At 41.3% G+C, this 12878-nt stretch overlaps 1 protein-coding gene across 2 annotated transcripts in view; it reads left to right on the top strand.

The window, feature by feature from the left end:
- Positions 1-12878, top strand: part of TGFBR3 (transforming growth factor beta receptor 3) — a 117821-nt gene that overhangs the window by 42099 nt on the left and 62844 nt on the right. For both annotated transcript variants that reach the window (XM_080406515.1, XM_080406516.1), the window contains exon 3: positions 7122-7306. In XM_080406515.1, the coding sequence (XP_080262641.1) occupies positions 7122-7306 (185 nt within the window). The remainder of the gene's footprint in view (positions 1-7121; positions 7307-12878) is intronic.

Raw genomic sequence — 12878 nt, 5'->3', positions numbered from 1 at the left:
CAAAGTAGTTCTATCATGACAAAATATTCTTTTCTTGCTGACAAGCAGCCTGTGCTAGATGTGGTGGTAAATGAACTCCCTGAAAATTAAGGTTATGAAGGGAAGCTTACCCAGCCCTGTGTACAACAGCTGTACTGTGTTTGTGTTTTCAGTACAATGCTTCCGTCCCCTTTTTTTCATATGCCCCCACTTCATTTTTTGTGCATATCATTTTCTCATGGACTTTTTTACTCCTTCTGTGCATTTCTGCCAAATCCCTAAAATGCATTTCAGGGCTTTCATGAACATTTACTCTATTTCAGTCCTGCTGTGGTTGCAGCTCGTAAGGGCTCTGCTGCACCTTCTGCTAAAGTAGAATCTGCTCTGAATTCCTTGACACCAGCTGGTAGGTATGGTGCATCCCATCAGAGTTATTCAACAAATGAGGAAAATGTGAGCTTTTAAGAAGTTTTAAAATACTGTTCCCGGGGAATTCCTAGTTTATGTAAATAGTCTTATTGAAGGCAGTTATCTGCTGATTTCAACACAGTCCGTAGTTACATGAGGAAGAGCTTGTAAGACCTAATGTGTAGTAGCAGTAGTAAATTACATAAGTGTTGGGACATGCTATGAAAATGTCAGACTTCTTTTTTTTTTCTGGTATTGGGTAAACACAAAAATGACAGGAGAGAATATCCAAATTAGAATGGAATTTATTTAATAAAGTAAGCTTATATCTTTTTTTCTCATTCTCTAGCCCTCTAAAATATGAAAGCTTTTATTGCAATATTAAACATATCCTATTGTAACTGCTAGTTTCTTTAAATATAAGGTTAAATTACTAGGTGCACAGTGTAAATAAAAAAAAACCCCTACTCCACACCTTAAAATTGATTTCTCAAAGTATCCAAGAATTGCTTTTTGTTTGTCAGAACCTTTGTTATTTCCATGCGTTTCTGACTATGTACTAAGGCAGAAAAGTGAAAACACACCAAAATTTTGTCATTGAATTTTTCTCCTCCTTACCAAAATCATGGTAGACTAGCAACAGTATCCTTCTTAATTACATGTCCTGTGTTGCCTCGCAGTAGGTACTGCTGCCATGAGCTGTGCAGAACAGGAAAACCCGAATGGTCTGCTCCTCTCCCCAGCCAAACAGTGTGGAAGGCACAAAAATAAATCAGCAGTAGGTTTATACAAATATAAAATGCTTTGATCAGTAATCTACTTTAGTCTTCCTACTGGCTAGTATGAAGGTCCAATGTACAAATCTTCCTTTCAATATATTGCTTCTCTCCCCAGCACCTTTCTTATGGGGGTCACGCTTATGCAAGAGAGGAAAATTGCATCATCCAGGAAGTGCCTTGGACAGTCCAGCTCCACCTTGGTGGTGATTGTGGTGGAAATGTTTCTTCTTTACCATGAGGAGAAATGCTGCAGTCCCCTCAATGCCACTGACCTCTCATCACAAAGCAGCTGTGAGATTTCCTACCGTCTCATCTTGTCTTTTCCATCTCTTGGGACTTAAGACTGCTTGCCAAAATTGACCGATCCTGAGCAGGGACGTCTTACTCAAGTGCTTGCTTAGGAGTTCAAAGCTGTCTTTTCATGGTCATCTGCAGTAAAAGCTGCTCTTTGTATTAATGGTGGACGTTGTCCATTATTCCCTACGCCATTTGAATCACCAGAAATTTGGCCTCCCAGGTAGTCTTTTGTGAAGGGTGTGTGGAAAGAAATTTAGTAGTTGTTACAGAGCCACCCATACTAAATAAGTAGTAATGACTTATGTTTTCTTCTTGAGTGACAGGCATCGCTTCTTTCTGTAGCTTCTTACTTGGCTCAATCTTTGAGTATAATTTTTTGTTATATATGCTTCTCTCAGAAACCCTTTACGAGAAGGTTGTGTAGGTTGTAATGATTGCTCGATGTGGGACAGTGGCCCTTTGCCCATGCATTTGTATCTTTAGAAATGAGTGATGAAAATTATAGGAAGAAGTTATTACTGTCTGCTCAAGTGCTGCACAGTGACTCTTAAGATTTTCAGTTCAAGAGAAAATGGCTTCTCCTCTTGTTTTTTACAGAACCCTGTTGTCATTCAAAAGTAAAAGGTTTGAGGATCCTGTCTGTTTTCTTCCTTCTTGTTCCAGTTGTCATTGTCACTAGCTGAAATAAAAAAATGTCCTTAAATTAACCTACTCCAAAAGAATTTTTGTGAAAGTCTGTCATCTGAGCATACTGAAATCTCTGCTTGGATATTTAGCCTCCTCTAAGACATGCTTTTCAGCATATAGAGTGATGAATTCTAGCAGGATCTGCAGTACCTGACAGCACAGAGATCCCTGGTGTTCCTCAAGTCTGGATTTTGCATTCTTTGCCTTTATGTATAATGACTAGATTTGTGTCATTCCCTCATTCAAAAATCAATTAGAATAAATCTGCCCTTCTTCTAAGGAGTGTTAGATCCCATTGGTGTGGCTTGTATCCTCTGGTGTGGCGTATGGGAACCATGCTAATGTGCCGTGGAGCCCCCAGCACACAGATTCACACAATTTGCAGGAGCTGGTTGCACTTTTCAGCTGACAACACTGTAGAAATCTCCATGGAAATACAACAGAAAGTATATTAGCCTTTACTATTTGAATAAAATCCATCACAGTTATGAGTTGGTCTTGGGTTGTTGTATTATCCCCTTTAGTGTCTTAGTCCCATTTCTGCTACTTTCTTACAGCAGAACATATGTTACTCATTAGTAGCATGGATGATATGGGAAACAAGAATGTTGAAATTGTATTGAATATGTTCCAGATGTTAGTATCAAACCAGGTTGGGTCTGCGTTAAGATTTCCTTTAAAATACTCTTATTAATTGGAAGTGGAAAATAATTCAATACTAAACAATTCTCTAGAATTCTAAATTCACTAAATGTTTGCCGTTTTAAAATACATACGTAATAAGCGGTTCTTATAAAACTGCCTAACCTGCTTTCCATCCTCAAAAGGCTTTGCAGACATTAAGCACCTAAAATTTGATTGTGGTAAGACCCAGGATTTGTTAACAAGGTTAAATGGATGATGGATACATGCTCCAAAGTTAAACAAAAGTCCAACGATGCCTGTGCATGTGCGTTTACGTTCTCAGCAGAGAAGGGACTAAAGGCTCGTAGCTGCACTAGGGTGTATAAACTGGAAGATACTTTTGACTCTTTTAAGTGCCAGTTTGATGGGGACGAGATGCAAGAGAGTGTCTGTATCTGTTTGGAGCTGGAGCCGATGAGGCAATCTTGTGTTAGCTGGGTGATCTGGCCCTTAAGCAGTGATGGTGGTGAATTTTGGCAGGGTGTGGGTGTTGCTGGTGCAGGTGAGGTTGGCAGGAACGGGCTGTGGGGCTGGAGCAGGAGGCTGGCAGAGCCCAGTCCTGGTCTTTGTGCAGGGCGGGACAGCAGGATGGTAAAGCTCAGGCAGGATGAGGCTGTGGTTTCATGTTGGCTTTCAAATACAAGCAGAGAATTGGATTAGTAGTGTCACAGAAAGGGCTTTCTGTTTGTTTTTTTGACAGTAGTAAATATGCATTTTGTAGGATTTAAATTACTTATGGGAAGTAACTAGCTTTCCAGTCAGAGGAAGGCGGCAGGAAAGGAGGAAGATAAGCAGGAGGGGTCTGTGAGGGAGCCAAGAAGAGCAAGAGCAGCTAATTTGGAAAGGAGAGAGCTCTTGCTGCTCCCACTGGAGTGACAGTGCTTTGGGGTTGCACCTACCTGTCTTCAACTGGGACAGGTCTGTAGGTGCCGTAGGAAGTGCTGGAAAGCAATGTTGTTACTGTTTGGTGAATAGCTTGGGCGTGTGCAGTGAAAGAATAGACTAAAATACAGCATAAAGGTAGAGAAGGTGGCAAAAAGAACTGTCTTGTGCCATGTACAGGCTGAGCATCAGTGGACTTCGTGATCTAGAAGTTTTCCTTTCGCTACCTCTAGGCATGCAGGGGTATGCTGGGCATGGCACTACACCCCATTTAGTGATGGGGCAAGTACACGAATTTCAGCGCATGAAGTTTGCGGTTTGTTACTGCCAGCACATTTAAGAGAAATAATGTTCGTGAGAGTCTAGAGTTCCTAAGGAGGGTCATATGGGCTTGAGACATAGCTACACAGGCACCTATGTGAAACTCAGCAAAAAATGCAACACCTAGAGTAAGCCCTCTGGTATTTACCCCATCATCGTTCCTTCTGTGGGGGCAGCCTTACAGCGTATCTGGTCTGAGTGCAGCGGAGCCGCCTCCAGTAGGTAGCTCTGGTCTTGGGTTCAAATTTCATGGGCTGTATCTTGGTCGCTTGTGAGGCTGGTCTGAAAGCAGCTCTACCAAATGGAGTAACTCCGCAAACCCATTGGTTTCCTATACTGAGTGGCCTAGAGCAACTCAGTGCACCCCTTCCTTCAAAACAGAGGTGACAGAAGCAGCGTGCTCCAGGCTGCTGGGGCATGAGCCAGCACATGCTGGGATGCCATGCAGCTGTACTGGTGTAAGTGTGGGCCTACACCAGTAAGCCCTGCTTAAGACTAGTGCAGCAGTGCAGACTGGCTTGCTACCAGGGAATTGGGGTGTCTGCAGGAGATATCTCCCACGTCCCGCTGGGATGGAGCACAGGCAGGGGGAGCATGCCTCGGTCTGTCCTCCGTTGTGCAGGTAAGTTCAGCTGTGCGTAGTGATCCAGGACGTGAACTTCTGCTCCCTTCAGGAGTATTTCCATTTTGCATGTTGAGCAGAACAAAGGGCCTTGAAAGAAGGGATTTCTCAACGCACACTTCAGGTGCTGGCAGGGAAGGCAGTTACAGACAGCCTGAACATACCAGTTGCTGTCATCTTCATGTGGATGTGTCCTTGTAGGAAGTGAGGGGGAAATCCAGGTGTCTTCTCTAATGTAGCAAATTGTACAGAATAAAGACCAGATTAAGGCTGGAGGGGAGGACTGGTAGATGGACTGCATGGAAATAGGTGTTCACAAGGGAATCCATCTGCTGAGAGGGAGGTGTTAGCTCTTTCTACTGAACCTTTGCTAAGGAAAGCGCACGATTTTGTTAGCAACTCCATTTCTGACTTGTTCTGAGTCTTGCACCTGGTTCTTCATGTGTGTGTTATGATAGAAGCATCTTAACAATGTCAGCTCCATTCTGGTCTGTAAGAAACAATTCCATGAACAAATGCTCCTTGGCTCTCTTTGTTCCCCAGCTCAAGAAATGCTTGTGGAATTTAGAAATGCTTTTTGTGCCAGTTGTATAATGTGGTCTGCTGCAGGACTTACACATCAGTAGCTGGGCTAATTGGTTAGTAGGTTCTCCGATCTGTCCTTACACACCAGGAGAACGAGGCCTCTCTGCTGGTTGTGTTATTGTTACAAATTCTAAGTATTTCTTCAACCATTACAAATGGTAACTTTGTCATAGTTTTCTTTTTATTATTATTAAATTGAGTATCATTGCTTGGACTGGTCCCATTTTGTATGCATATTCTTAAAAAGGAATGAAAAAACTCCAAATAAACCTTGAATCCTCCAAGGTGGTGAGCAGTGCTACTACCAAGCTCCTCACACAGAGCAGAAAGTTTGTTTATCCTCTCTATCCCAAGCACAGGCATGCATAACTTACGCCTTGAGAATTGCTTTTAACGATCGTTCCTGTTCTGTGGGAGCTGGTAGGATACGTGCTGTGCACCGGTGGGTTTCAGGAGCGGCCCCTTGGCAGAGCAAGGCACGTATGGCCACGGGCGCGGTGGAAATGACCCTGTGCTCAGGGGCTTTGCTTTTTCCAGATAAAGTCTGTTTTAAGATGGACTCTCTGACTTCTAAATGGCCAGCTGCTAACTGGATCTTGAGTGAACTGTCTTTTTAACCAGCAAAGTGTATGCCATTGCTAATATAATTAAACGTACGTGTACACTGAAATCAGATGGTCTCTGATGCTACAATAGCTGGATGTCGACTTCACAAAACCAGACAGCTCTGCCATTTGATCAGTTGAGGATTGTCTTTCATTTTGAACTTTTTTGGAAAGAAGCATTTTACTTCAATTGCAGATGTACACTGTCGAGAAAAAAAAAGAAAAATCATGCTTCTAGTGTATATTTCTCTTTCATGCCTTGCAGTTTCTGAACTGACTGATTCATGCGAGTCTAATTCTTATCTGAGCGGCTTTGGTGTAAATTAGGGGTTAAGTCAATCACGTTCTCCTGTGACCTTCTGAATCAAAAACATACTGTATCTGTTACTGTCGGGGTGGGATTGAGCCATTTTGGAAAAGCAGGGCTGCTTTTCATAAATATTTGTCTTGCTTTAGTTTCCTGAGATATAGTTCAAATGTAAACTGCTCCGTATGTTTCAGCTTTTGTGCTATCTTGCTATATCATCACAGTGTCTCACATACTATATAAGAGTATGGCACTACATCATGCTGTGGTGATTATTTGAAAGGGCGTACACTCTGTTTTGGACTAGATATCTATTATCAGTGTAGATAATTGCTGTCAGACACAAAGTAGACTCAGTAAACAAACATTTCATTTTATCATGTGACAGATGCCTGCTGTTTTGTACAATGTATTTGAAGGATGTTCACTATAAATCAGTACTGCTTCAAAAGCAACAAATCCAACTCGCCCAAATCCTTCCTGATGTAATTACCTTTATACTAGAGATTAACTTTTCATTGTTATATATACATGATTGCATTTTTCAATGTTTGGAGATAACAATGTTTGACATAAACAAATAATTCATGTCTAAGATGAACCAATTCCTCCTACCACTATCACTGCTTTGTTTTTTTTCTTTTAGCCTTTTTGGGGGGTGTGGTTTTTTTTCCTTTTTTTCCTTGGTTTCATTCCTGGTAAAGACAAAACTACCTTCAGTTTTGGCATTCATACTTCAAATTTAGACTTTCAGAGAGAAATGTACCAATGAGTTAGCATATTCATGAGAACTTCAAAGGGCAGCAGAAATAAATGTCTTCATTTGTGGATCATGAACATAAAATAAAGCCTCTGCCTGTGTGTTCCCGTGGGTTTTGTGACCAAAAGGATGATCGTTATTTGGCAGGTGAAGTCTGTGTATTGCTTTTTTCTCCAAATGATGTGCATCTGTGTCTTCTCCACAGGTCCTGTGCCAAGGAGTGAGTGTGTCTTATCGCCCGTGAACAATTCGCACCCAGTCCATGCCTTACTGGAGAGTTTCACAGTCTTGTCTGGCTGTGCGAGCCGCGGCACGACGGGCCTGCCGCAGGAGGTGCACGTCCTCAATCTCAGAAATCCTGAAGAGGGTCTTGGCCATCACGAGAGAGAGGTAAAGGGGCAGTTACTTTTCATCCCAGTCCCTGGCTACAAGTGTGTCTGCAAATGGGATTTATTCTACAGGAGTTTCCTGAAGAAAGTTATTTCTAAATTGTGGCCAGAAAGACTACAAAGGAGCACGTGCAGTTTGCGTGGATACTGTCCACCTATGCTTTGCGTGTCTTATGAGTAAACTGCTTCCACACCCAACTGCTCTCTCCACCTTTCACAACCACAAAGTACACTTGAAAAAGGTAGCGGGGTGGGCAAAGGAAATAAGAAACAGATCTTGATCTACAAGAGGCCTTTACAAAATTGGCTGTCTTCAAAAGCAGATCATTTACCTAAATGTGTTGTAAATTAACATGAATACCTTTGGATCCCTGCCATGACCGCTATAAACAAATATTTAAGTTCAGATTCTTTTACCTCTGTAATGCTTCACTGAGGGGGGACTGCTGTATAGAAAGCAAGTGTTGCTGACTATGGTAGTACTTAAGTACAGTCCAGTTACTTACTTATGTACATTGCACTTGGAGCGACTGGCAAGAACTTTAGCTTCTCTGGAAGCAGCAGCACAAGAAGAAAATTTTTGATGTTAAGTTGTGCAGTGCTGTTGTTTACTCTCGAAACACATCAAAACAGTGTGCCGAAGTGAAAAGAAAACACTGCAGACCATGACAGATGAGCTTCTTAGTTCATGTTCTTACAGTATTACACACACAAATCCTTAGTACTGCGTCCTGTGAGAGCACCGTGCATGTACGCAATTAGCAGAATTTGTAATGAGAGAACAAAGATGACGATCTAGAAGGAAAAGCTTAGAAAAAGAGGGTCTAAATCTGTGCTGGAAGAACTTCTAATGGAGTCTTTTATAGTGATTTAAATAAGGGCAAATACTTTTGGCCATAATCTAAGTCTTTCCACTGGCTTCAATAGCAGCCTTGTTGGGTTTGTGGTGTGTTCAGCTCAATGTGTGTTGCATGCATCCATGAAACTTCAGCTATTGTGTTCATTTTCAGTATATACGCTGTCTGAAATGTCTAGTGTCTGATGAAAAAGTTATTTCCTATTTTTTCAGTAAAAATCTCATTGGCTGCCCTTAATCAAAAATGTCAGGGCTTCTTCAGTTCAACTGTCACAAAACAAATAGAAAAATGACACTTTTTTTTTGTGTGTGTGTGTGGCTGGGAATGAGGAACAGAGATTTTTACATTTGTTTTGGTTTGGGGTTTTTTTTTGTTGTTTTTAAAGCCTTTCTTAGTTTGCCAGGCACTGGGTTATCAGCCTGAGGAGTGCACTCTGAATGCCTGAAAAAGGTGTAGGTACAATCAGTTCTCTGGGCATGAAAAGCAAATTGTAGTTGGAATCTCTAGTTGTCTTTTTATTTTTTTATAACAATTTCTTATGAAAAACTAAACAGCCTTATGTGATTCTGCTGTGTATTTGTCAGTGCCTCTCTCATCATCCAGGAACCTTTAAATCCGTTGACAAGTGATATACGTGTTTGATATGAGGGGTAGGTCTCATAAGGTAATCATGAATTTTGTTGAAAATGGGCAAAAGAGTGTCCTTGCTGTGGGGATATGGTACAGTGGGAACTTGTAACTTCTTAGTTTCTAAAGGTTGCCTGGGGATGGGATGAAGCAGGCTACAGCTGGAGCTTGTATTTCCCGAGAGACCAGAATGAATCAACTGCAAAGCGCACATTTGCATAAAACCAAATTTTCCTCTGGTTCGACGCTCCTAGCACTACTTGTGTAACAGTGCAGTTTCTGCAGTTGTGTGTGCACACAACATGAGCAAGTCACACATGCACAAGGTTGCAGGCTGTGCCACTGCTGTCTAATCATCTTGACAGAACGATAGAAGATTTAAAAATTCAGCTTGAACAAAGATAGTTGCTGTCTGGCAGAAAGAGGCTGTGTGTGCCTCCTCTAATGTGCTTATGGTAAGAAAGCAGTTTGCCCCAAGCTGTCTTTTCTGTGTGCTTCTGTGGTATACCGAAGTGTAGGGCACAGAATGTATTTCACAATTTGTAGCCCTTAGCGTCCTTCTCCAAACTCCCAACCAGTTTCCAGTCACAGCCCTTGGAAATGGCTGCTCTAAAAATGCACAGGAAGCTGGAGCAAGGCTTGCTGGCGACAATGCCGAGCAAAAGAGAGTAAACAACTCGCAAAGATCAGATTTTACTTATAGGATCAGATTCTGAAAACAAAGCAGAGAAAATGTTATCTTTTCCATTATTGTAAAACCAACTCCAAGTGGCCTTTTGTCTTAAAGTAGAATGTACCCATCACCTCAAGTTACATTAGTTTGATTTACCAGCTGAGGTATTTCCTGTTGCCTGCAAATGCTGATAGCAAAGGTAGAGAGATCTGTTTGTCAAACAGCATTTCCAGTATACTCCAGAATAAAAACAGTATTTTTGTTTGACAGTATGTTAGATTCAGCAGCATTGAAAGCATGTTTAAAATAAATCATGTGTTCATTTAGACGTTGGCTGAAGTTCTGATAATGCGGAATGCAAGATCTGAAAATCTTTAAGTGAAGGCTTGCTTTGGGGGGAGGAGGTTGGGTTTTGTTTTGTTTTTGACCTGCCCTGTGCTAGATGCTGCTAAATTACACATTCCTTACTTGCTGGAAGGAGTGTAAACTTCCCCTAGCAAATTCCTTGGAGAGCTCATGCATTAAACATACTTGTGCAGTTATCCTGTTTTCATAAATATGCAACATACATGTATGCATTAATTTAACTTATTTTGACACTTGTGTAGAATATACAGACAACAAGTGTTCACAAATTTGAACAGGGGGGTGACTGATGCAGGGGGAGGGCATTGCAGGGGCATGTGTTCCCCCTGTAATATATGCAGGCTTTTCTGTAAAGATTTGTAAGGTTTGGGTGCTTTTTCTTCCCTATAAACCGGGGGAGGGTGGGAAGCGGACCGGTAGAAATACATGGGGTTAGTATTCTGAACGAATTCTGCAAAACTAAATCAGTAATTTAGCACTTTCATGTTAAGGCTGAAATCTGGTAAATACCAGGTCGTATCATGAAATGTTGTGATCTGTGATCTTCAAGGAACTGGTTTGTATTTTACTTTGTTAATCCCTGATGGGGTGACGCTCATTTGTGGAGACTGTGAAGACACTTTCTTCAAGTAAGAGCCCCAATAAGTTCCAATCTTTTTCAAGTATTTCTTAAAGTGTCTTTTATCGCAATTCGTATTGGCCATGCTTTATCATAGGAAATAGAATACGGGTGCATGTAATAGCCACAAGTGTTTATATTGAACTTGGCATGAAAAAGGCAAGCCTTTTTTGTTTGTTTTATTTGATCAAATATTCCTGGGGAAGTGAGTGCATGTGTGCATTTCTGTACTGATCTGGGTCTCAGCTGAAAGCCAGGGACTGCTGAACTCTTAGACTAAATTTTTCTTCAGCTTTGGGTATCTTCACTGCTTCAGTTTCCCAGTTTTTAGAAAGGAGATAGTTGTTTTCTTGTGGAGCTGCATGTTCTATTATGAGAAAGAATTGTTGTTTGTGGAGACTTTTGGAAACTCCAGAGATTTGCACTGCAAAAATGTGTACAGAAAATGTAAAAATTATTTTAAGATGAAAGTCACTCCTTAGATTGGATATATTATCAAGTCCTAAATTAATGGAGGATTCTTTTATTATACCTGTCAGCTGAATTTCCCTGAGCTGCTTTAGGCATGCAGCCACAATTGAAACAGCTAAAGGGGGAGCAGGGGCATAGAAAATTAATCTCATGTGAATACTTAGGATTGAATACATATGAATAAATGAAATCAGAGTTTCTGGCAATGGATTCACTATTGTTTTCATTGACATCCTCATCTTCAATAGCTTTAAGATGTTAGGCCTGATACAGATGTTGAACATGTGTTACGTGAAATGAAAGCAGGAAAATCAAGGACTCATCTTTATTTTTATAATTTTTAGTAATGCCACTGAGGCTGTAATAATTCAACAGTTTTTCCCCACTGTTTAATCAATGTTACTTGGCAACAATTTCATAATAAAAATTGTTTTCCTTTGAGAGCATATTAAAATGCCTGTTACTTCCTGTGGAGCAAGATAATTACAATAGCCAGGTACTTACTAGTGATGTATCTCAGGTTCCAGAGCCAACCCACTGAAAAGTCCTAAAATGATGGGCAAAATTATTGTAAGTCCAATGTTGCACTTTCTGAAGAGATCCTCTAAGTTGTGAAAATGGGACAGGACAAGACCCTGAAACAGTCACCTGATCATGTATTTTTATATCCTGACCTTTGCATTGCATCCTGAATTCAGGATAATTCTTCTGTGTCACAATGTTTTTGTGTTTTAGGACTCCGAAGGTCTGGACAATGAGGGTAATGAAAGCCTATTTTCCTACGTATTTGCTGTATTTCCCAGTGTGTTTGTTTTAACTGTTTTCAGAAGTTTATCACCACAACAGCCTTACCCAAGGCTATGTCAGGGAAAAATGTTTTGTTTCATGCTCAGGCATCCAGAGATCTGGGGACAGCCTTGAGATTCAGCTGTGATAAAGGGGCCACTTTCTGGTCATAGTTTAAACATGCTGACCTGCTGCACTAGAGCCATGGTCGGAGGGAGCCTGTAGGTCTTGTGCCGACAGCAGGCAGGAAGGGAATTCAAGGTTATTTGACGGCTGGAGTTACTGAGATTGCTGTTGCCTAGTTGTTCGTTTGATTCAGTTTTGTTTATTTCTTCTTCTAACAGTGCATTTGTTAAAACAGATTTCCATTTAGTACCAATCAAATGCCCACCTAGGCTGTTTTCTGAGACTTCAGGATCTCACATATAGTAGAAATAAGGTCAGCTTCTCTTTTTACTGGGGCGTTTTAATGCTGAGCTCTCAGTGTCAGCTTGACCAAGCTGCTCTAAAACTGACAAAACAGGCGAGCTTGACGTGAATTTTTTAAGCACCCTGCAGCTTGGTCTGAATAATCCAAACTAAAATAATTGGATCATTATCCTATGCAGTCCTAAACTGATACTAAAATAAGAGGCTCAAGAATAGTTTGTTAGTTCTGTGAGATGAAACTTTTGAGTAAGACCACAGACTTCACTAGCATTGATATTGGATCTGTGCACTGCCAGATCACTTAGCTGTACAAATTTGGTGTTTCTGGTGAGCTGACCAAAGTGTGTGGTGTAGGGTTAGCCTGGGAAATACAGGACATGTTGCTTGGTTTGCCAGGCTGCATTGCATCTGCCCTCTGCTCGTTTGCTGTGGTACGGTGGGAAGCCTGTGCCGCTGCATGTGGGTACGTTTGGTGCTTCTGGTGGGCCAAAGGCCTTTGTTTTGAAGAAAAATAGTTGCTGCTTCAGAAGAAGCTCTCAAACATAAAGCACTGTGCCTCTGCCAAGGTACAGACCAGATCTGAACCCTGCAAGGGTATTTAACTGTTCTTGCCTCTCGATTTTCTGACACCTTTGCTTGGCAGCGGTGATAGTTACCCAACTACAGCAGCAGACTTACAAGTGACAATGCAAACATGTGCAGGGTTTTTGAAGCAGGAGTGGAATGAACTGCCTGGAGTGATGTG

The sequence above is a fragment of the Falco punctatus genome (genome assembly GCF_963210335.1).
Source record: "Falco punctatus genome assembly, chromosome: 11".
Taxonomy (NCBI): Eukaryota; Metazoa; Chordata; class Aves; order Falconiformes; family Falconidae; genus Falco; species Falco punctatus.
This window is presented reverse-complemented; position numbering and strand designations above follow the sequence as displayed.